The 25,605-nt window shown below is 43.2% G+C and overlaps 1 protein-coding gene across 1 annotated transcript in view; it reads right to left on the bottom strand.

Moving 5' to 3' along the window:
* Nucleotides 1–25,111, bottom strand: part of LOC308647609 (protein FAM169B-like) — a 70,298-nt gene extending 45,187 nt beyond the window's left edge. The window contains exons 1-3 of the mRNA XM_081291865.1: nucleotides 25,056–25,111; nucleotides 5,320–5,450; nucleotides 1,439–1,538 (exon numbers count right to left, since the gene is read on the bottom strand). Coding sequence (XP_081147991.1) covers nucleotides 1,439–1,538; nucleotides 5,320–5,450; nucleotides 25,056–25,086 — 262 coding nt within the window. The 5' untranslated portion in view covers nucleotides 25,087–25,111. The remainder of the gene's footprint in view (nucleotides 1–1,438; nucleotides 1,539–5,319; nucleotides 5,451–25,055) is intronic.
* Between the last annotated feature and the right edge of the window lie 494 nt (nucleotides 25,112–25,605).

Here is a 25,605-nt window from a genome sequence, read left to right as displayed (position 1 = left end):
GGATGGGTGACACTCAAACCCGATAGGAAAGTCCTCATACCTGGCTCAGCCCCTGCCAGTCCAGAAGCAATGAGGAGGCTTTGCCAACACGCCAAAACTCCCACCTAAGCACACTTGGGTTTCACATTTAGCAAAAAAGAGAAGCAAAGTAGACAGGCTTACATGCTGAAAAGCTTGCCTGAAAGATGTCACCTTGGACTTTATGACACTGATTGAGCATAAACCCCAGACAGACACACAAGTTTACCTCCAAAGGAGGCAGAGAGCTGAAGGTGGCCCCCACCCTTGACAAAATGTAGTTAAAGACTCATAACCCAAGCTTTCACCAGGTACCACATCACTTGAGGAGGGCTAATTAATTGAAAAGTTTATTATTAATAGTTACTATTTCTTGTTAGGACACCAATACATTGTCATCATATGAAATCTGTAAAACACAGAGAAAATTGCTAAATAGAAATACATTTAAAGTGAGCGCCTATCTAGTCAGAAATGAGGTGCCACCTCTTCAGATCACTGATGTCTGGGCTCGGGCAGACCCACAAGCCTTTCCTCCTCACCTCCTGCTGCCCATTGCCAGCAGCCCCTGACCCCTGCCCCAGATGCAAAAGAGCACAGCTATGCCCTTTCTCAAGGCTTCAATCCAAAGAGCTGAAAAGTCTGTTGTAAATGGTCTTCCCATAGTGCAGAGGAGAATGAATGAGTTACAGATCACATAAACTTCACCACCAGAAACAAAACTCCCGGCCCACTCATCACCTTGCAAAAAAACACCCTCCCATGCTCCAGTTGTGCGGTCTTAGGCCAGTCACTTGACAACCCTTGTCCTCCCCTCTATGTGGGGGCTGAGAATGTTCCCTTCAATTCACAGGGTTATGGTAACATTCAACAACAGTGTCCCATTCCGTGCATGCAGCTAGTTCTGCACAGCACTGTTAATAAGAACAGCAAGTCCTATCCCCAAAAGTAACTCTGAATCCTGTCACTGTGAGCAAGATATACAAAAAGATACAGACACTGGGGCTGGGGACAGCTCAGCCTTAGAGCATTTGCCTAAGCTTAGAGCATTCCAACCCCAGCATCACAAAAAAAAAAAAGTGTGTTTGTGTTTGTGTTTGTGTGTGTATGTAGAAATAAACGTGCTCTACTGGATTCTTGAAAGTTGAAAATAAACCAGCTCTGCCTTGATGTTCTTCTAAATTTGGTCTATGAGCATAACCATCATTTCTTAGGCATTTGATTCCATTTATTGCATTCAATGAAATCAGGAACCCTGTTTTTAAAATCCAGGGCTGGAAGCATAGCTCAGTAGTGGAGCATTTGCTGAACAATGCAAGGTCCAGGTTTCCATCCCCAGCATCATGCATGTATACACACATGCGCGCGCGCGCACACACACACACACACACACACACACACACAATTAATAATTACTAACCTGTCTTTGTGTCTTGGGGATTAACCAAAACCAGTATTTTATGGTGAGGTTCATCACGGTGCAGAGAACAAAAGCAAACGGATGAAGTTTCAAGTTTAACCTGAAAAAATAATAAAATATCTGTTTTGCTCTTTCATCATATTAAGGGCACAGGAAATTGCTGAACAATTAGCACAGTATTCATTGAAAGAACACTACAACACGGAGGTAAACAGGATGTAGGCAACATAAAAATGCAAATCTTATTCATTCTGAGCTAACCACAAGGGGTATTTGGTAACTGTCCCATCTGTCCCATATCCGACCTGCAAAACTTTTCTCCCCACTTTCACCTGCCCACCTATTCAAGTTGATTAAACACTCTCCTGCCAAATGCCATGGGTATCTCTCACTTCCATATGCTTCCTACCCCAGCCTTCCATCCTGATCCTCCTTGGGCCTCAGCCTGCAAAAGCTGAGAGCTACACACCCATCTCAGACATAGACCTGTTAAGTCGGCATCAACTGTCCTCCCTGAGCCCTGGTGACTACTGTATAGTAGCAGTCTAGAATGTCACTTTGGCTGCCTACTGCCCTGGCTCAGGTCCCTGCAAGCAGTCTCAAGAAATACATACCTATCTGGGTGCTCCAGGCTTAGCCAGGGCTCCATGCAGCTCTGCAGCAGAAATGCTCAATTCTGGGTGCCTGTTTGCTTATATGACAGAGGAACTGGGGTCACCAACACTGGGATTGTCCCAGAGCCTTCTCTCAAGCCCCCTCATCCAAAGCCCTCATAGTGGCCATCACACTTTCTTCTCCCAGCTTCCAAAGCACAAGGTCAACACATTCCATTACCATGCTTATTTTGAAAACCAAGGAGAGTTAAGAAAATTAGAAAAGAACGTGTCAGCTGAGCGAGGCAGGAAGGCTACTTGTCAAAGTTTACAGGAGGCCTCCACAGTTTCAAAGAACTATTTCTTTTTTTTTATTTTTTTATTTTTTTATTGTTGGTTGTTCAAAACATTACATAGTTCTTAATATATCATATTTCACAGTTTGATTCAAGTGGGTTATGAACTCCCATTTTTACCCCATATACAGATTGCTGTATCACATCAGTTACACTTCCATTGATTTACATATTGCCATTCTAGTGTCTGATGTATTCTGCTGTCTATCCTATTCTCTACTATCCCCCCTCCCCTTCCCTCCCCTCCCCTCCCCTCTTCTCTCTCTACCCCCTCTACTGTAAATCATTTCTTCCACTTGTATTATTCTTCTCTTACCCCTCATTTCCTCTTATATGTAATTTTGTATAACCCTGAGGATCACCTTCCATTTCCATGCAATTTCCCTTCTCTCTCCCTTTCCCTCCCACCTCTCATCCCTGTTTAATGTTAATCTTCTTCTCAAGCTCTTCGTCCCTACCCTGTCCTTGGCAGGGAAAAGGGTACACTTGTTCATTGTTGATGGGACTGCAAATTGGTGCAGCCAATTTGGAAAGCAGTATGGAGATTTCTTGGAAAGCTGGGAATGGAACCACCATTTGACCCAGCTATTCCCCTTCTTGGTCTATTCCCTAAAGACCTAATAAGAGCATGCTACAGGGACACTGCTACATCGATGTTCATAGCAGCACAATTCACGATAGCAAGATTGTGGAACCAACCTAGATGCCCTTCAATAGATGAATGGATAAAAAAAAATGTGGCATTTATACACAATGGAGTATTACTCTGCATTAAAAAATGACAAAATCATAGAATTTGGAGGGAAATGGATGGCATTAGAGCAGATTATGCTAAGCGAAGCTAGCCAATCCTTAAAAAACAAATGCCAAATTACTTCTTTGATCAAAGAACTATTTCTTAACAAATCCTGGGACACATAAACATCTTGGTACCTCCCCATCTCTGAACTCACTCTAATAAAGAGATCTCAAGCTGGCCCTCCTGCAGAGGTTATGTCAAGCACGGCTCATCCACAAGATGGCTGATACAAGGCCATTAAATGTGTCATTTAGAAGGCATCATATCAACCTGGAAAGATACTTATTACTGAATACAGCATTGTATTCAGGGAGTGACTTCACCTAGTTGTTGTTGTTGTTGTTTTTAAGTATGCAGGAAAAAAAATCCGACAGAAATACATCAGAATGTTTCCAGCAGTGAACCATGCACAATTGTATTTTCTCTACCCTTTGGTACAGTGCCCAAGTATCATACAGTGAGCTTTTACTGTTTTGTGACCAGAAAAATCAACAAATATTATTGTGCTCTAAATGTGACAGAACAATTTTAAGACCAGAAAAAGAGTCAATTATAAAATGAAAAGATGTAGGAGCAAAGTGACGTGACATGACATAGCCTCAAACCACTTCCGCATCTTTCTTTTTATTTTGGAAAACCCCGGATTCAAAAAGAAAAGATAAACCTGCTAAAAGCAATGAGGCAGCTCAACACCATTCCTAATGAGGCTATTTTGTAGCTTAGCGGTAGGAAACTGCTCCTATCCCTTAATTAACTACTAAAATAGCAGGAAATCAAATGATTGGTTCCATGAAAACTTTTTTTTAGAAAGGAGTGAAGCAAATAGGTATACAGACATGACAGCATTTCTATCATATTAAAACAACTTAATTTTAGTAACTGTCTTATGTTTTTGTTAACACTAATTTTTTTTTCTTTATCTTAAAGAGCATAGTCTGTATTGAGTTTTATTTTAAGGAAAGTAATCCATAAACATGGGTGTAATTAAAGCAGGTGACTGAAACTTCAGGGCTAGCTGCTGTACTTCACGGCTCTTTTTAGATTGCCCTGCAACCTCCACGCTCCACCCACCCCTGCAGCCCACCTCTCAGTTAGGTGTGACTAAATCCCCAACCTTGACGGAGTGCTTGAGAGCTTCTGGCCACGAGGGGGCGCTAAAAGCGTACAAGCACCTTCTGCAGATCAACGTGAAGTCACCCAGGGGAACTGGATTCTGGGAGTGACTTGACTGGGAATTACCATCTCCGAAATCTCAAGAAAGCCACAGTTTGTAACTGTACCAACCATTGTTTTCATTAACTCTGGAACAACTGCACTATAGTAAAACAACACCCGGTCTCCCTCAACAAACTGTGCCTGCCAGATAGCAATCATTTCTGCCATAAGTGAAATCTTACAGATGATCTCAAACAAGAATTTTTTTGTCTCTTCCAACAGATCAGCCTCAAATGTGAAAGATAACTACCGTAGGTACTATCCAAGATACAGGTATTCTTTTTACTGGCTGCAGGGAGGGAAGACTCTCTCTTAAGTTACACAGTTTTAAAATTCCACCCACAATGCCGCCATCCGAAAGAATAAACAATTTTCTTGTCTCTCTGTTGCCTTCAAGGCCCGACTCACAATGCACACAATCTTACTAGTGCCCCAAATCATAAATGACATAACTTCATTCCAAATTATGAAATGATAGAACTGAAGAAAACCTTAAAGACCATAGATAAACCAATCTCCTCATCTTACAAATCAGGAAACTGGGGTTCAGCTAGGTATTTATTAAACCCTGTATCACTTTTAATTATTTTATAAAATATTATTATAATTATTTAATTATTATTTAATTATAATTTGAAAATAGCAAGACAAGAGAAGGTACAACTTAACCAAGGTCACACAGCTAGTAACTGGTAAACCTATGATTCCCACAGGTAACCTGGTTCATTGCCTGGCACAACCAGACTCACTCTCAAGACTCCAGAATCCCAACTGAGGATCCCTTCTGCTTCTCGAGGTGGAATTATTTTAGTATTCACTTTTGTTTTTGTTTTCCTAAATCTGGAATGTTCTTTCTATAACACTTTCTTCTCTAAATTAGATTTGACAGAACTCTCCCCCAAGAAAGAGCACACATACCTGCTCCCCAGAGGAAAGAGAGAAAATCTCTGATGAGGTCTGAGCTCCTTCACCAAGTGAGGCATGATAAGCCAATGTTGCTTCCTGATGCCCCTCGGGGTCATCTTCCAAAATATCCACAGGGTAAGTGCCTGCTGGGGTGGAGAGAAGAAGTGATGTTAGTTTTATTCTTTCATTAAAGGGACAGTCACTTATATCTTGAAGATATAAAACTAAAAGATTATTTGCTTTAGAAATTAAGTTCACCTATTCCCTGTTAGGCTGTTTAGGAAACTTCTTTGAAACTACCGAATGGTTTCCCAAGTACTTTCAGCAGAGAGAACAGAGCAGCAAGGAACACAGCAGGCATTGGGAGGGCTGAGACTAGCTGCTGACTTCGTCAAAATCCAGCTTGACCCAACTATCCCACTCCTTGGTTTATACCCAAAGGACTTAAAAATCAGCATACTATAGTGACACAGCCACATCAATGTTTATAGCAGCTCAATTCACAATAACTAAACTATGAAATAAACTTAGATGCCCTTCAAGATGAAGAAACTGTGGTACATATACACAATGGAATGTTACTTAGCTTTAAAGAAGAATGAAATTATAGCATTTGCAGGTAAATAGATGGAACTAGAATATGTCAAGCTAAGTGAAATAAGCCAATCCTCCCCACCAAAAAAAAAAAAAAAATACTGAATGTTCTCTGAGAAGCAGATGCTGATCCATAGTGAGGAGCAGGGGTAGGGGCAGGCGGAACTTTGGATTGTGCAGAGGGGCGTGAGAGGAGGGGTGGGATGGTGGGGATGGGAATGAAGGTAGAATGAGACAGACATTATTACCCTATATACATGTATGATTATACTACTGGTATGACTTAGCACCATGTACAGCCAGAGGAATGAGAAGTTATGCTCTATTTGTGTACAATGTGTCAAAATGCATTCTATTGTCATGTATAACTAATTAGAACAAATTTAAAAATCCAGATTGAGTGGTTCTCACTTTCCTAGCTAATATTAACTATAAATATTAATATTAGCATGATATTCTTTAGTTCCATCTATTTACCTGCAAATGCTATAATTTCATTCTTATTTAAGGCTGAGTAAAATAATGATGAAACTTGGAATCTCTATCTCATACAGGTTCATGAGATTTTGCCCATTCCTCCCTTAGTGGGACTAAGAGACCATAACTTGTAAGAGACCATAACTCCAATGACTCATATGAAGTACATAACTACATGCCCACACACAGATAAATGAATATTGTACGCATTCATTTGCAAAGAAATTAATGCATATTATTCTCTGAGTCTTCCCTGGTGTCTTTTTCCTATAGCCACACTTTTGGAAGAAAAAAAATGATTTTATTTGAGGAAAAATTATATTCTTGAATCAAACATTGAGAGCGTACAGTTGAACTTAGCAGCAGCAATCAAATTTTCCCTCTGCAGCAATCAAAGATACTGGGCTGGCATGTCCCCACGTGGGATGAGGGCTCTATCCCCATTCTGTGGACTCTGCCCCATCTTTACCTTGGATTTGCCTCTGGGCCTCCTATAAGAGAAGAAGGTTACCAGAGAAGCTGCTGGCCTTATTCCTCCCCTTCCTTATTGAATATGGAAGGACCATCATGATTCCCTGAATAATACAGTATAACAACTACTTGCATTTGCACTGTATCAGTAAGTCATGTAAAGATTAAAGTACCCAGGAGGATCTGCACAGGTTCTATGCAAACCCACCATTTTATTTAATGGACTTGAGCATCCACAAATTTGGGGTTCCAAGCAGGGGGGGTGGTCCTCAAACCAGTCTTATGGACACCAAAAGACAACTGTATATTCTTCCACTCTTTGATTTCTTTTTAAGTACTTCAGTGTGAAAGTCACACAAAAATTACTGCTACAACTTCATTGATTCAAATATTTCAAATAAAGAATTGACATCAGGCAAGGAGTAAAATAATGATGAAACTTGGGATCTCTGTCTAAAAAGATGGTGGGCCACTACAACCAAGACACTCTGCTACAGAAAGCACACGTGTGTGAGCGTCAGTGTGTGTGTGTGTCCTCTCCACACATAAATACATTTAAAGGATCCCAGACTCCTCCTTACCTTGAAGAGTCAGGAAGTCCCCCAGCAACCAATCAGACCTGCAGCCCTCCAGCTGAGCCCCCTGGGGTTCCCTGCTGAGGCCTTCAGGAGTACAGCTCAGGAGCCAGAGGGATCCAGTTCCTTACCCAGGGACCACTTCAAAACCGTCAAGGAGACCAAACTCAGCCTGTCTCACTTCCCTTCAATCATCCCAATCCATCCCTCACTTAGCACAGGGTCTCAGCATCCCATAACAGCCTCTCGCCACCCCCGCATCCACCCACCCTCCACCCGCACCCATTAAAATAGCAGCACAGTTAACATTCTGTGGACTCTAGATCTCAATATGCTGCTCAGTGTCCCACGGCCCAAATCTCACTGAATCCCTCTTAACTCCAACTGGCAGAGGAAGAAACAGGCCTCACAAGGATAAGACCTGGCTAGAAAGCAGCAGAATCAGACAGGAGACCAGGTCTGTCTGATTTCAAAATCTGTGTACAACATTCAGACCATGAGAGTGACCCTATCAAATCGGTCTCCTCCACCCTTACCACTCCACATCCCCATCTCCTCCGGCACCCAATGGGCTCATGTGCCCACTCCTGACAGCCTCCTTCTATCTCTTCATCCACAAGATCCACCTCCGATGCAGCCAGCTCTCCTTTCTAGGAATCCCAAAAGGCAAGGGCAAGGACTCTAGGGATCACCGAGTCCTGTGTTTATGTGACAACTTGGCCTAGGATAGCAATTAACACTGATCAGCCAGCCCCTCTGTCCGTAGGGCCCCCCAACTCACACCTCAACTTGGTCTTTTTTAGTAGTTACCCCCTAACCCAGAGCTGCTGGGGCTTGCTGAGTACAACTTCTCTCCCCACTCCCAGACTCTACTCTGAAGACCCCTCCCCATGCTTGTCCTATACAAAGCACTTAGTAAATTTAGGTGGTTGTTCAACTGAGCTCTGCACTGAAACTGCTACTTATTTCATCTAGTTGGTCAAGTATGCAAAAAGACCTGGCAAGCATTCCAGTGAATTCAGGAAAACTGGGAAAAGGGCTGCTTGAAACCTGGGTGCATCCCGCAGAAACCAGCCTCAGTAGCTTCCTCTCCCAAGATGCCCCCAGGAGCACCAGCATAAGGAGCAAGTTAGAGATGGACTCTGATTTTTACTCTGTTGCTGACTCTGTGTTTTGGGAAACACATTCCTCAGGTTTGGACCATTGATCAGTCTACTCCAGTGAGGATGCAGGGCCGACAGAAGAGCATCCTCAATCAGCCCCAGAGAGAAGCTGAGCAAGGCCCCCTGTCACTTTCCCTTGTGCCCAGGGAGTGGAAGAACACTGTGGCCAAAGGGTTTGCAGGCACTCCCAATTTGAGGCCACCAGGCCAGAGGCTTGACTCCTGGTGGGTCGGGTAGGGAGGCTCCTTCCTGGCTTCTGCAGGCTGCCAAGAGTTGCCTGGCACGGTTTCTGGTCGTGTGTGGTCAGGAGAAATGCTGTGAATGTGTTTTGCTCCTTCCATGCCATGAAATCATTTCCCCTGCAGGTTACTTTGCTGGGGCCGTGAAACACCCTCAAAGGACTCTGTGGGGACTTTCCAGAAGACAGTCACTGCCCCAGGGCTCTAATGCCTGGCTGTCCAAAGGAAACACAGGAGTGGATCCCTTGGGGTCTTTTCAGAACAAGCTTCAGGAATCAGAAGACTATCCTGAGAGTGGTGGTGACATCCTGCCTACCTCTGGGGAAAGAGGCACATAAATTAACCCTCCCAATCACGGCAAACTGGTGGGGGTGGGGGAACACCATAATACTCAAAAAATAGTGTGGGGATATAGCTCAGAGTGTTTGCCTCTCACGCACAAGGGCCTAGGTTCGATCCCCAGCACCTCCAAAAAAGAAAATACTGTGGCACCCACACTCAGTTCCCTTTTAAAGACTCAAAGCAGGGTGCAGAAGAACAGCCACAGAGCAGAGGACTAGGAGTGCCCCTCAACTCAACCTAGCACCCACAACTCTCTGGCCCACTTTGTTTAAATTCATTCTCTTCCCTTTGAGGAAAACTTCTCCATCAGAAATCTCAGCAGCTTCTGTCCTATATAGATGTTTGTGTTAGCTTCCTGGAAAATTGGGTGGGAATGACAATCATAAGCTGCTTAAGACAGGAGAGGGGCGAGAGCACCCAAGGCCCAGCAGAAGAAGACCCCTCCCCAACCTTAGAAGAAGGAATGCACCACTCCTCAGCCCAGGAGAATGAAACCCTCTCATGACTCAGAAGGAGGATGGACTCCCCGCTCCCAGAAAGAATTAAAACACACACACACACACACACACACACACACACACACACAAGCACACACGAGAGTCAGCCTTGGGAAGTAAACAAGGCTTGCGCACGCGCCAGGCCTCCACGCTCGTTCTGCTTCCCCGCTTCCCGGGTGATGGAAGACAGGCTCCGCAAGGGCCTCCAGATGTGAAATGCTAACAGCCTTTAATGGCTTGAACTGAACAGGAAATATTTTCCAAAGCCAAAAGAATGTAATCTTTTCAGTACAACGTTAAATGCTTTTTATTAAAAAAGGCACACAGTTGAAATGATATTCTCTGCAGACTGTAAAGAAACTGAAATCCCTCAACAAACTCAGAATTAAAGAATTCACTTTAAGCATATGTTGGCATAGTCACCCGAAAAACAAAAACAATAGTACATCTGAAAGCATTCTTCTAGGGAAAATAATTGAATTATTCAGGATGTTTGTACCAAAGCTCAAGTTCCCAGGCTGCTTCAACAGCAATCTTATACCGAGCCACTTTGTATCACCCACTGCCCATCGGCCACCAGTGCTGCAGGGTCAGCCACTGCTGTTCAGGCTGGCAAGGCCTTTCCCAGTACTTTTTGATCCTTCCAATGTAAACAGCAATGCCAATGAATGAAGACCTTGGAAAAGATCGGTGATCTGCATTTAATCATTGATTCAATATCATTTGCAGAATATTCTCTCCAAACACTACCTCACCATAAAGATTAGGAAAATGCTCTCATTTTAGCAAAGCATAATTTTTCTCAGATGGAACTATTATTACGAGAAGCACTAAGGGAGATATTTTAAATTTTACTAGCCTCACTCTACGAATTTGGCCTTTGCTGAAAGCCACTACCTGGCAGTAACTACGGGATATTATGTCATTGGAAAGACTGGCTGTAATCATTTGAATTTTTTAGTAATGTGGGTTGTCATTCTTCAATTACAGTAAGAACAATTCTTGCTCAGGGTAACGTGAAAAACATTCAGGATGTAAAACGATAACATTCAACTCACTTTTTATAAAGTAGTTAAGAGGCACAAAAACTTTTTTCATATTTTTGCTTTCTGTCATTTTTCACATAGGCGGTCTGTTTTGGCTTTTACAGGTTTTTTTTTCTTCACAAATTAATTTTCTTCTAAAAAGCACTTATTAATAGAAATGGAAGCTCTATTAGAGAAGAAATCTACCCAGGGGGTTAAATGAGTAATTCTGGGCTTAGCAAAAAGCATGAAGACTAATTTCTAAACAGAGACAGGAGCAGGTACCAGAAAATTCAGGAAGCCTAGAGCAAGAAATCCGGAGGCGGGGGGGGGGGTCTGACCCCAGGTGTTATGCACTCCCAAAGCAGTTGGGATAATGCCCAAAGGGAGGGATTTTTGGTATCATCTCAGCTGCTCAGAATTCAGAACCAGGAATTCATCAGGGCCCCCAGTTTCTAGTGAGGTGCGTGTTTCACTGTGCAGTCCGATGCCCAGGGCTGTGTGTCTGTAGGTCATGTGCATTAGGAAAACCCAGTAGTCACCCTGCAGATTTCATCCTGAGCCTGCAAAGCATTCATCATAGGATGCCTTAAGCCTGAGAGTTTCTTTTAACATAAAATATAATTAAATTTAATTGTACCTTTTTTTTTTTTAGTGCTGGGGATTGCACAGGCTGAGCATATACTCCATCACCAGCCCAATTATATTTGATTTTTAAAAAAGAGGACTATTATATTACACTTAGTAAGGAATACCCACAGTTGTATAAGACAATGCCTGGCATTTATTTAATAACAAAGCATTTAAGGTTTGTGCACACATCATTACAACCGGCCTGGGTATCCTGCCACTGTTTTCCCTAGTGCATCTATGGAACACTAGCTTCACAAGATATGCTTGGGATAGGCTCGTGAAAGCGGGGTTTCTAGCACCACCAAGTTTGGAAAAGGGTGGCATGCTGTGGCTCTGGGTTCATTGCTAAGAGTTCTACGTATCTATCAACAATCAAGGAATTTAGAAATTCTGTAGCAGTTGAATTTGCTTAGCTCAGCATCTCTTTCTCAAACTTATTTAACTAGAGCCCCCTGGTCCCAGACCATCAACTGACAGATGGCAAAGCAAACTTTCTGAGGGGAGTGCTTTGAAATAATGTCAGAGTGGAAGGACCCATCATGGCTAGAGCAAGAGAAAACAGGCAGGTGCCTGGAGCTCAAGGCCAGAGCATTAAGAACTCACCACCAGGAAAGGCAGCCTTGGTGGCAGCAGAGCATCCCTCTTCATAGGAAAGTAGAGAACAGAAGGTGAGGCCAATAAACACTTGGATATTTTCATTGTTTTTTGAAGAGCATCTGATTGCCAAAATATTCTTAGCAAAGAATTAAAAAAAAAAGCTGGAAAACAGAATGTAGAATATGTTAGAATTTTTTGAGCAGATGAGCAAAGTTGTCAGGAAATGAGGAGGCATTGCTGAAGGACTGCAGGTGGCGGCGACAAAGGTTTTATTACCCAGTAATTGACAGGCAGCCGGTTTCTCTGTTATCACATGGATAGCACTGGCCCACTTGCAATTTGTCGTTGCCTTTGCTGAGAATAAATCACTTGTCCCAAATCAAAGATGGTAAAACATGCAGATGACTTTATGTGCCACCCACGTAAAGGTTTATGTAATCCTAATTGCTTTTAATATGAAGGTCTCATAATTTGAGTGTTGGTGACTCTTGTTATTAGGCTAATGATACCAGGATAAAACTATTTCTCCCCTGAATCATACAAAAGGATATAAGGTGGAACTAAGACATACGGTTCCTTTTTTTTTTCTTTATCATTCTAAGAGGTATCACTTTTGGGGACACATGTGAAGTTCTATTTGGGGCAGACAGCAGAACATAACATCTCCAATATCAACTTCCATGTGAATGGTAACCAGAGAGGTCTTCACCTTGACACAAGGACTGAAAGCTCAGGTTTTCCTTGCTGAGGACCTCGAGCAACTCCATGCCAAATGGTCATCATTACAGTGCGGGGGCCATATTTGTCTAACCTTTACTGGGAAGGAAGAGGGCTTTGGCACATGCACAGGACACACAGAAAGCATTTGAAGCTTGACACTTCAAATCATGAACTTAATTGACCAGGAACTTACGAAAATACCAAGTCTCAGTGTCATGTGGTGGCCCTGAAGCTAGTGGGAAAACACTGTGGTAGAGCAATTGTCCAGAAAAGAACCAGAGCCCTAAACCACATAGCACACAAGAAGAAGAAAAATACCCTCGTCACTGTGAGGCTCTTACCCGCTAGTCACAGAATAATATTTCTCAGAATTAACCCAAGAATCATGGCTGTTAACAGACTTTAGGAACTTTTATCCAAAAAACACATCCCTTTTTGTTCATCTATTACGTTTCCAACAACAAAACCTCTAAGAGGGAAGAAAATGAGTTTCTACTTGGCATGTCCACCTCTGTGCAGAGCAGTGATGGACACTAAAAGACCACCAGTCTCTGCCTATGTAGCCTGGTCCTGGATTAAGTTATTTCACACTGTTTAAAAATTGAAGCTGTCTCAGGGTTGGGGTTGTGGCTCAGTGGTAGAGTGCTCACCTAGCATGTGAGAGGCACTGGGTTTGATCCTCAGCACTGCATAAAAAAAAAAAATAAGTGAACAAAATAAAGATATAAAAAAATTTAAGTGTGCAGTGGGCGCACACCTGTAATCCTAGTTATCAGGGAGCCTAAGGCAGGAGGATCTGAAGTTCCAGGTCAGTCTCAGCAACTTTATAAGAACCTGTCTTAATAAATAAAAAGTGTTGTGGGTTTAGCTCAGTGTTGGTGGAGCACTTGCCTACATGCATGAGGCCCTGGGTTAGATCCCCAGTACTGCAGAATATTGCAAAAATAAAAAGAACTTATGCTCATCCCCCAGATTTGCTTCACTTGAGGAATGGACAGTGATGAATGGGCAGGCTTATCTGGAACTTTTTCCAGGTATTTAGAATGCATTTGTTTCTAAATGCCTGGAAAAGTATCAAGATAACTGCATTTTTTAAAAAGCTCTGGACTTATCTTACATAAAAATGAAAAGTAAATGAAGAAGATGCAGGATACTGATATTTGCATCAAGGTTGGTACCTGTTCAATTTGAAATTGAAGAAACAGGAATTTAACATCTGCCTTGAGTGGATAAACAATTTTTCTAAAGGTCTCACTGGGAGAAGATGTATAAGAAAAAAATTAAGGCTATATTCTCATATTAAAAAATGCTCTTTTAAGTACTATCTTTGCATAGAGTTTTCTAGTTCACAAAGAACTTTCACCCATCCTGGCTTGTTTGAAACTTTCATCAATTCCACAAAGTCAATAAAGTACAGTGCACTGACCCCATTTTTCAGATGTGAAAACAGAGGTTCAAAAATGGAAAGTTAGCTAGACCCTGGTTTGAACCCTCACTGACTCTCCGACTTACTAATTCATGTTGAGCTAGCTCGCACTGAGGAAATGTCAGCTCACACTTGGGATCACCCTATTTCAAATACCATTGAACTTGTAAACCCATGTTCATAGCAACACTGTTTACAACAGCCCAAGATAGAAGCAACTCAAATGTCCAGCGACAGAGGAATAGATACACCAAACATGATACAAACGACGGAATATTTTAAGGAACAGTCAACCTTAAAAAGGAAGGGAACTGACACACACTACACATGGATGAAACTTGAAGGCTGGACCCTGTGAAATAAGCCAATCATGAAAAGAAACATTTTTTGCGATTCCACTTACATGAGGCACCTTAAATAGACAAATTCATAAAAATGTAAAGTAAAATAAGAGTTTACCCAGAGTCTTGGGGGAGCAGAAGTGGGGAGTTGTTGTTTAATGGGTATGGAGTTTTTATTTGAGAACATGATAAAGTCCTGGAGATGGGGAGTGGTGACATTTGTACAATGTGCATAATGTGAATGTGAATAATGTGAATGTGCATAATGCCACCGAGCTGTATGCTTAAAAGTAGGCAAAAATACGGCGTATGCTTGTAATCCCTTGTAATCCCAGTAGCTCGGGAGGCTAAGGTAGGAGGACTGCAAATTTGAGGCCAGCTTCAGCCAACTTAGCAAGGACATAAAAACTTAGTGAGACTCTGTCTCAAAAAAATAAAAAGGGCTGAGGATGCCTGGTACTCCCATAAAATAGTTAAAAAATATAAATTTTATGTTATGCATATTTTACCACAGTAATTAAAAAAAAACTTTTTATGGACTTGATTTTTTTTTGGGGGGGGAGGGTTACCAGAGATTGAACCCAGGGGTACTTAACCACTGACCACATCCGCAGCCTCATTTTATTTTTATGGAAAGCATGACACGTATCCATAATTATTTCGGACCATTTATTACGGTAAAATAGACATGGCATAAGATTTACACTTTTAGCCATTTTCAAGTGTACAGCTTTTGTGGCATATTACGAGCATTGTTGTGCAACCACGACCACCATCCATCTCTAGTACTTTTTCATCTTCCTAAACTTAAATGACATACTCCCCATCCTAGATATCACCTCCAGCCTTCAGGCCCTTTCGGCCATTCCACTGTCTCTGTGAACTTGACTACTCTAGATATGTCATCTGAGCAGAATCACATGGCAATTTCTATTTGTAATTGCCTTAATTCACTTAGCATAGTGTCTTCAAGGTTCACCCATGTCTTAGGGATGCATCAGAATTTCTTTCAAGGGCGAATAATAGCCCATCATATGCCACATTTTGCTTCCATTTCATCTGTCGATAGACACTTGAGTTTCTCCCATTCCTTAGCTATTGTGAATAATGCTGCTGTGAACATGAGTATGCAAATATCTCTTCAAGGCCCTGCTTGCAATTCTTTGGGCTAGATATCCAGAATAATGATCATCTAGGAATCCTGTGTTCAATTTTATGAGGAACCTCTATGCCATTTTTCAGAGTGGTGCAGCACATTTTAGATTCCCATCATCAGGCAAAAGGATTCTGATTTCTCTATATACTCATCAATGCTCACTATTTTCTGTTTTATTTATTTGTTTTTCCTTTTAACAGAAGAGGTATCTTATTGTGGTTGCGATTTGCATTTCCCTAACAATTCGGGATGTTGAGGTTCTTTTCATGCACTGATTTTCCAAGTATATATATCTTCTCTGGAAAAAATGTCTACCCAAGGTTCTTTGCCTACATATTCCTAATTTTTAAAAATCAACTTTGAAAAACTTGCAAAAAGTGGAAAGACAGACATTCATTCGGAGGGAGATGAGCGGCAAAACTGGTGGTGTGTGTTTGGTGCTTCATCCAGAACACACCATAGTGGGAGACTTAATCAGAAGCAGCACAAAGAGATCAGATGAACAATGAGGACAGCATGAACATGTGATTGTAGTGAAGACGGCAAAGGGAACAGATAACTTGAGCAGGTTCTGTTGATGTGCATAGCAGAACTTGCAGCTGACTGGCTGTGCAGCATGAGAGGACAAGCTGACCCTCTACTTTAACCTGTCTCTTCCAAATAAGTGAATGAAATTCAACTGGAAGCTTTCAAACTGCGATGGATTTATGAACTAACATCAGAAATAGTCTAAATCTGTTATGATCCTAGCTTTATCAAAGTGTTAAATTGATGAACACATCAACAAAAGAATAGTATATACTTTACTCTAAAATACTATGTATTTTTCTTAAGTTTAAACTGAGCAATTTTGAAAAAGTAGATGAAGCACCAATGAAAGGATGACTTTTATATGCTGAATTGAAACCTGATAAAAACTAGAGAATGATACTTTGACTTTCCCCAACATTAAGCTACACAGGCGTTTGAGCTGCAGGTAAGGGTACAACTTTGAGGCCATTTAGACCTGATTTCATATGATAAAACAAACCACCATGAAAGAGACAGCACAAACTACACACTCAAATTCACAAAGACTGCAGATATTGAGATTATCAATATAGAAGATAATGATATGAAGCATGTTTTAAAATATTTAAATAAAAATAAATTTAAAAGGTGAAGATTTTTCAAGTTGCCCAATAAGATTCTAGGAGGAAAGAAAGTAGAACTTCTAGAAATGAATGTCTTAATAGCTGATGAATTGGAAAACACAACTAAAGAAACGACCCAGAATGCAGTACACAAAAACACACAGATGGAAACCTTGAAAAGTAGGTTAGGAAAAATCAAGAGTAGTGTAGAAGGTTCAATAACAATTTATCTGAAGTTCCAGGAAAAAATAGCAAGAGTTCTAGAATTAATGAAAGACACCTTGTCTTATATTCTAGAATCACAGCCAATGCCCCAAATAAGGAAAATTCCCACCTAAACACCAGTGAAGTAAAACTGCAAAACAGAAAATACAGAAGATGACCTTAAAATCAGTCAAAAAGCAAAGAGAGATCTTTCTAAGCAATTAGAAGACTGCTGCCTTCTCAACATCAACTATGGAAGCCAGTAAACAATGGAATTCCATTTTCAATGTGCTAAATAAAAATATCTTTCATCTTCCACCTAGCAAAAGTAACTTCCAAGAATGGGAGTAAAATACAGAAATACTTAGAAAAACAAAACTGAACTGACGGTGCAGCTCAGTGGAAAGTTATTCACCTGAAATGCAGGAGACCCTGGCTTTATTCCCCAGCACTAAATAAATAAATAAATAAATAGAAAAACAAAAGATGAGGGATTTTACTACCAGAAGACCCCCTAAGGATAATTATTTTTCCTTTTTTTCCCTAGTATTGGGGATGGAACCCAGAGCTATACACACATACTAGGAAAATGCTCTACCCTTGAACTACATCCCCTGTCCACTCTCAAAGCTATTTCTAATGTGCGTAAGAGAAAAGGAAAATGACCCCAGGAAAAAGTAGTTAGTCAAGAAGAGATAGACACAAAGAAAATATCTACAAATATCTACAAACATGTAGATATAGCCAAGTCATTGCTGACCATACAGAACAAAAACATCTAACTTGAGGAGCTAAAAAAAAAGCATGCGAAAACTGAGGAGCCACATAATACTGGCACACAAATGGGGGAGAAATGGGAGTGAAAGCATTCTAAGGCCCTTAAGTTATTCCAGAAAGCTAAAAAGTTGACAAATCTCAGAATAAATTTGAGTTAAATATGCATATTAAACTTTACATTAGCCCTTTAAAGAATAAAAATGAAGATTAAATGTCAAAACAGGAGAGAGAAAAATGAAATTAAGGCAAGAATACAAGGGATTTCAATTAATACAAAAGAACGCAAGAAATTTTTAAAAATCTGTCAAAAATCATGTATAACTGTTAAGATTAAAAGCAGGTATCATCAACAAATAACTAGACTTTTACAGGACAGATTGTGTTGTATTTGTATATTTACACCAAATATTTTTTTAATATTTTAATAAATATTTTATTTAATATTCATTCATCATCAAAAATACAAGTAAACTGGGCATAGTGGCACATGCCTGTAATCCCAGCGGATGGAAAGGCTGAGACAGGAGGATTGTGAGTTCAAAGTCAGCCTCAACAAAAGTGAGGTGCTAAGCCACTCAGTGAGATCTTGTCTCTAAATAAAATACAAAATAAGGTTGGGAATGTGGCTTAGTGGCCAAGCGCCCCTGAGTTCAATCCCTGGTAACCCCCCCCCCCAAAAAAAAGCAATACCTTCCCTTCTACATAGCTTTAAAAGTGTCACCCCCACCCCAAGATGTTCTAATAATCCAAATGTGGATAGCGTATATACAATACACCTCACTTGTTGGAAAACATGAAGTTCAAAATGAACAACCAACTATTGTAATTCACTTATACTGCTCCACCACATACATACACAAGTCAAAATTAGTCCACTAAGTACCAGTCTGATAGGGAGTACAACTGGGCAGGGGGATGGTACCATGAGAAGTTTTAACAATGGGGAAATTTCCACAAAGTCAACTTCTCAAATACTTACCGCTGGAGGAAGTATTCATGGACTCTAATTAGGGTTTATTTTAGCAATGAAGAAATGAACACAGATTTCTCTGTTAATGAAATTTGTGAGTTGTAGTTCGAGACTCAGTTTCCAAAGAAAACACATTTATCTTAATTTCAGCAAGATCAAGCAATCTTAGGAGGGTTTGGGAAGTGGGAGCCCTTCCTCTGCTGCCACACACATAGAGCAGGGAGCTCACTACCCTGGGCAAGAGCCCATCCCCAAGTCATCTCCCCTTTGTGCCCCAAGACCTCAGCCTAGGCAGTTTCCAGCGACTTCATGGTTGCCATGTTTTGAAGGTTTCTGTACCTTGTCAATCAACAGGCATTGGTTAAAACAGGTTCTTCTTAGCAAGAAAATGAGGCTGCAGCCTGAGAATATTGAGTGCCATGGGTGAGAGCTCTTCCCATGGTGAAAGAACAGGACAGGAAGATAGGGAGAAGAACTGCGGCCGTGAGGAGGGGCAGGCCTGCGTTTCAACCAACAGTGGCCTTTGGATCCACAGAAACTGTATCCCTGGTCCCCATCCCAGTTTGCTGATCTCTGACCTTGGAAAGGCAAACTCACAGCCCAGGATGGGCGGTCTCGAAGGCACGGCAGTTCTAAACCACACCTGTTACATCTTCATTCAAAGCTGTCACTGAAAGACACCAAACTGCAACTGTTCCACTGCCCCCCACCCACCCCAACTTTAAAAGTCACCTGACCCTTTAGGTATCTGAATGGGTGCTGGATTTTTCTCCTAAAATTTCTTTCTATACCACATAACACAGCCATTTTCTACAATCCTGTTTAGAACTTCCCTGGGCTGAGCTACCAATACCATAGCAGAGGAGCCAGAAGCTAGCTGCTGTCAGGAACCCAGAGAAAGCCAGACACTGGATTAGGGGTTCAAAGGTCAGAAAGGCAATACCTCAGAACCCACTGTCCTCCCACTGACAGCTCCAGTCCTGGCCTCCTGGTAATTCACCCCATCCTGCCAGGCCATGGCAGGACCCTTGGACAGGGTCAGCACACCAGCCTTCTCCAGCCCTGCCTCAGGCTATAGCAATCCCTATTTAGCACAGACATCCAGTGACAAAGTGAACAAGAACTTTCTACAGTATAGATCCCACAGGGAGGCAAGGAATCACAAGAGGAAAGGGGTACACAGACACCCAGGCAGTTAGGAGGACCCACTCAGATCCAGTCTTCCCAGGAAGACATTCTGAGGGACGTGTTGCCCAGCAACCTGGCCAGGTTCACTCTGCCCTGGTGTGTGGCAAGTCAGTTAGCATCTCACCACTTCCTGACATACCCAGTCTACATAAAACTCCTCCCAGCAATCCCTTCTACACTCACAGAGCCAACAAGGGTTTTCACCAGCACAGGAAATGTCCCCTGCATCCAACATTCATGGAACTCGGGCACTAGGCAGAAAGATCAACCAGGGTCCAGCCCTCATAGAGACTACTATCATCTGCTTGGGTAGCCATACCTGACAACTTTCATGGCCAAGTACACTTTTAGGGACTAACTTATCCCTTCCCATCCCTTCCTTTCCCTTCTGATGCATAGAGGCTGGCTAATCCCTTCTGATGGGTAGAGGCTGGGTAAGAGCTACAGGATAATTGATAGTAGTGACATCCAGCCTCCGCCCACTGTCCCCAGTGAGGTGCTGCTCCCCAGGAACTGAGATTCCCCAGCCTTGCCACGTCCATGTTCCCCTATGAGGTTACTCACATGCCATGGACCAGAGAAAATTCAAAATGGCTAATAAATATGTGATTTAAGTTTTATGTTAGCAGGAGGTCATCTCTGAAGGGGTCCTTTAGGAACTGTCTTGTGAATTATTTCCTTCCTGAGCCTCTACCCTACCTTTTTTTTTTTTTTTTTTTTTTTGGAACTTCAGGGAACTTCACCCTTAAGACAGATTTCCTTCTCTAGGGAGTCAGACCACAACCAACAACAACTCCCATTTGAATCCCAACACTGCCACTAACTAGCCAGCTAACCAAAGGCAAGTTTCTTCATCTCTGTGCCTCAGATTCCTCTCCAGTAAAGTACAGATGATAACACTATCTCCCTTTACCACTTACCATGATATCAATTAAGGTCATGTTTATGAAGGGCTCAGTACAATACCTGACCTACAGTAAAATGTTCCTAAAGGTTAATTTACTAAATTATTCAAGTATTCAAGTCTCCTCTGCCCAAACATGCAATGGAGAAGCCACCTCCCAGAGATTGAACCCAGAGCAGTGTACCAATAGTACATTCCCAGTCTTTTTTTTTTTTTCCTTTGTTGAGACAGAGTCTCACTAAGTTGCTTAGAGCCTTGCTAAGTTTCTGAGGCTGCACTTGAACCTGCAATCCTCAGACCTCAACCTCCCGAGTCACTGGATTACAGTCATGTGCCACCATCCCTGGCCTTCTGCCTTTTCTTCTCACCACAAACCCTTTCAAAACAGCAGCTGTGCCTGGCCCCTGTCAGGGTCCTGAGATATGTCCACCCACCTTCTGGGCTGTTCCATATCTGCACTGCCTGGGTTCCCTCTGCCTCAGGTCCTGCCTGTGGCTTCTTTTCTTTCTGGTTTCCCTCTTTGGATTCGTTGGGGCTCAAAAAGAAAAAGATACCCCAAAGCACAGCACTTTGGCATGCTGAGTCCTGTGAACTAAAGCAAGTTGGAATCCCTCAAACCAACGTCTCTGACCTTCTCCGGCCCTTCTGTCTCTTGCCCTCCTGTCTCTTGCCCTCCTGTCTCTTGCCCTCCTGTCTCTTGCCCTCCCCTCTCTTGCCTGCCATGTTCCCAGAAACAAGTCATACAAATGAGAATTCCTCTTCTCCACAGTAGGCCATAGGAAATGGAACCCCTTCCCCCATAGAAACACTACACTTAGTCCTCCTGCTCCCACCCTTTTTGTCTTGGAGCTGGACCTAAAGGAATTCTCTGACCCACTCTTTTCCCATAGTGGGTCATAAGACCCTCATTCCAGAAGGGTCATGACCATTACTGGGGAGGAAGAAATGCTACAACCAGAGAAATCAGGAAGAATCTGAGCACAGGCCTTGTGTGTTCCTCTCTCAACCTACTGCTTGTCAGATCATACCTTTCTTATCTCATGATATTTCTACAGGACTGTCCCTGCTTCATAGAATGTAAGCATAAGAGAGGCATTTCTGGCTTTGTGTCTTCATTCTGAAAGTTCCTGTGTCACATAAAACTAGGATTAAATTAATATGTTATATTTTTCTCTTACTCTGTTTTTCTGTTTGTTTTCTGAGATGGGGTCTCCCTCTGTGGCCCAAACTATCCCAAATTCCTGGGCTCAAGTGATCCTCCTGCCTCAGTCTCCCAAGTAGCTAGGATTACAGGTGTACACCACTGAGACTGCCTCATGTTTCAGGGATTGTTTTGGCCATAACTCATGTTGGGAAGACAAGGGATCACCTTTACTACCCCTACACATCTGTCTCAAAACCAGTTCCCAGAACTTCTCCCTCCCTGAGCATTCTCCCTCTGTCCTCTCCTCCTCCCATGTCCCAAGGGACACCCTTCCCAGGCTTCCATCTGCATTGCTCTGTCTTCATTCCATAGCAGGGGTCCCCAGTAGAGCTCAGGGACCACAGACTCTGGTGGTTCTAGAATTCTCCACTTGAATTCCTCCTGCACTCTGGAGTTAGTATTTCTGTCAAACTTTTCATATTTCCAATAAGAGGCAAGTCCTGAAACATCCTGAAATCACTATGTCTCAATCAAATCATGCCGGTACCTCCCCACCCTCAGAAGTCAGTTCATTTATTAGCATCCCCACGGTCCCCCTTGCTCCTACCCAAGCTTCTGAGTTACCCTCTAGTTCCCCTTGCTTGCTACCTTTCTTGTCTATCAGCCCACTCTGCTTTATGACCAGTGTAAATTGTCAGAACACCCAACTTTTCAAAAGTCCGAACAAATGGCCTTCTCTGTGTCCACTCTGCAAGAGTGTGGGCCCTACAGTTGGCTCCCACTCACACGGGGTCTCATCTAATCTTTATGAGGCAAGTCAAGCCTTTACCTCAGAAACAGGGAAGTTCAAGGTAACAGAAGAAGGCTGCATCTAACTTTCTTTTTTCTTTCCAGTATACTCTAAGCTGAAATGACAGCAACAGATGCACCAGTGGAACCCAAGAAGGTCTTTGGTAAAGGGGAAATTAAAAACACACATACAAAGGCTCTGAAATGGGGGGAGGGGCAAGGAAATTCTGTGTGGCCTTGGAGCATGTCAAGAAAACTTGAATTATTGTAGGGTTCTCCCAAATCCCCTTTGGACAGTAACTCCTTAGGAAAACAGACACACCCATATTAAGGAGCCTCACAGAAACACAAAACACAGCTCCCAGGTCCTTCATATGCCTTTTCCCTGTTTCAGCAGCAGAAGTGAGTCGGAACTAGGATATAGCCTTACCTGAAACCATAGTTTCTAGTTCCATGCTTCTTTGCTCAGAGAAAAAGTATTCCCAAGCAGACACGATTAGCTCAAACCATTTTTGGAAAAGGGCTATCAAAGCTTGGGCAATGGTTCAACTATGCAAAATTCCAATCCATTAGGATCGAGCACATGTGGAAATGATTAATGTGCAACTGCTGTGTGTCATCTGGGCCATCAGTGACTGTCAAAACCACAGCAAACATTGAAATAAGTACAGGAAAATCCGTAAACGGTTATAGGCCACCTATACTTTTCCAGAAGGTGAAATTACCATTACTTTTTCCATTAAAATAAGACTGCATAAACGGATTTCTGAAGCACTTGTCATGGGGAACCCTCTGTTTCATGGTACCACCAGAAGACAGAGACCAAGAAAGGAAGCTAGCCAGGGTTGAGTACCTCCCTGTAATGACACAATGCTGTACAATGAGCCCATACTGGCTTCTCTGCGTTTTTTAAGAGTCACTTTTTTTCCTTGCTTCACTTCTCCAACATGCACACTGGAAACAGCGCTCACTATCCAAACCATTAAAACTAACTTTCTTAAAAACAAACAAACAAACAAACAAAAAACCCCGAACTTTCTAGAAGGAAGTACCAAAAAAAGAAAAAAGAAAGAAATAGAATCTCTCCAAAAATAAAAACAAAATTCTCTTAATCCCCAGACCAGCTAAAACATTCTTGAAGCATGTTACTAATACATATACTTAGCTACGGGCTACCTTCTCCTTAACTCATTGACTTAAAATTAAAAGAAAAACAACTGGATCGTAGCTTTCAAATGCACGTTATAAAAGCAAGTGATTCCAACGCTGACATTGGCTTCCAATAAAAAGCAGAGGCGCCTCCATGAGACGTAGTTTTCCCTCACAGGGATGTGTGGCTGGAGAGTGTGGCCAGTCTGCGGTCTGACTGCTTGTGAGGCGGGGCCCGCCAGCTGCGGCCAAGGCGCCTAGCAAGCAAACTGGACGCTTAAGGGGACAAGAGGAGCTGGCCACGGTGCTCTTCCTCCCTCAGGAACCAGGCCCCTTCCTGCCACTTGTTCTCACTGGAAGAGAGGATGCAGGAGAGAAAAAGAAGTACTATCTCAGAATCTAATGGCCCTACCTCTGCCTCCCTCCAACAATTCGCTTTTGCGGAGGTAGCAGACAGCCCTTTAGGGGTCAGTCCCAAGTGCTTTCAGATTCAGACGCTGCCTCCAAACAGAGGGCCGGGCATAGTACCACCTGGGACCCGACAGGTGGCGGGCTTAGGGTAGCGCCCTCAAGTCCCGGCTGGGACAATAGAGTCGCGTCCGACGCACAACTGCACCCAGTGGGGCCCGACCACCCTCCCCCCCCCCCCGCTCCCCATCCCAGTTGCCCGGGCTGGGGGACTGCGGTAACCCGAGCTGTCCATACGGAACTCTTCCCCAGGGTGAGATTCCCATTTCCCAAACGAGACCACCAAGACCCTAAGATGCAGGGAACTCGCCCACATTCCCCGCCCAAGGGAGCAAGCCCAGGTCAGCTGTCCCAACGCCCTGCGGTCCCAGGGATGGCTGGGAGAAGCCGCGACCTAGGCTGGGTGCCCAGCACGGTGCTCTCCAGGGGTTCACATCTGCAGCTCCTCCTACAGCTCCCCCGATCATTTCCTCTTTTTTCCGCGTGCCCTGCATTTAAACTTTCTGGGGTAAACGCGGGCGCCTAGCCCGCTCCCCACCCGACGGCAATGGCGGCAACAGGTGCGCGGCTAGCGGCGTCCTGGCGCCTACTCCGGGAAGTTCCCTTGGCCGCGGCGCGCTGTTTACGTCTCGTTTTGCAGCGCTGGAGCCTGAAGCTTTCGGGCGGGACGAGCCATTGAAACCCGAGACCCGAGACGCGAACAGGGGCGGTTGCAGAAGGCTGCAACCGAGGGCGCACCGGGTCGGGCGGCCGCGGCTCCCATTACCTGCGGCTTTGAGGGAGCTCTCGTCCTCCATGCTCCGGCTCCGGCGGCGGCGCCCAGTCGCCCTCACTCCCCACCCCCCACTGTACCTCGAGAATCCCCTGAGACTTCCCCACACCCTGCCACGGCCGCCACACCCGCCACCCCACCTCAGGCTCCTCTCACCCCGCTCTTCCCTCGGGGTGCCCTCACTCCTCGCCTCCTCCCTCAAGACGGGTAGTTTGTCAGCCATCAAAACCGTGGCTCCCCGAAAATTTTGCGAAGAGCATTCTTTCCACCTTCCCATCTGATTGACAGCCAGGAGGAGTATTTATTATTCCCCTTAATGTGGGGAGGGGAGAACTGTTCGCGACCCCCATACACACACGCAACCCCTTAGCCAGTGTCTCTAAGCCTGGCCTGGGTACTTTCATGCCTCCATCCCCTTCTGTTTCTTTGTGCAAATATATATATATATATATATATATATATATATATATATATATATATATATATATATTTTTTTTTTTTTCTTTTTTGCCCAAAGGGTTGCAATTCTGAAATTTTGCACAGT

This window comes from Spermophilus citellus, assembly GCF_964194105.1.
Source record: "Spermophilus citellus genome assembly, chromosome: 4".
NCBI classification, from domain to species: Eukaryota; Metazoa; Chordata; class Mammalia; order Rodentia; family Sciuridae; genus Spermophilus; species Spermophilus citellus.
The sequence above is the reverse complement of the archived record's forward strand: the minus strand, read 5'-3'. Positions and strand labels throughout refer to the sequence as shown.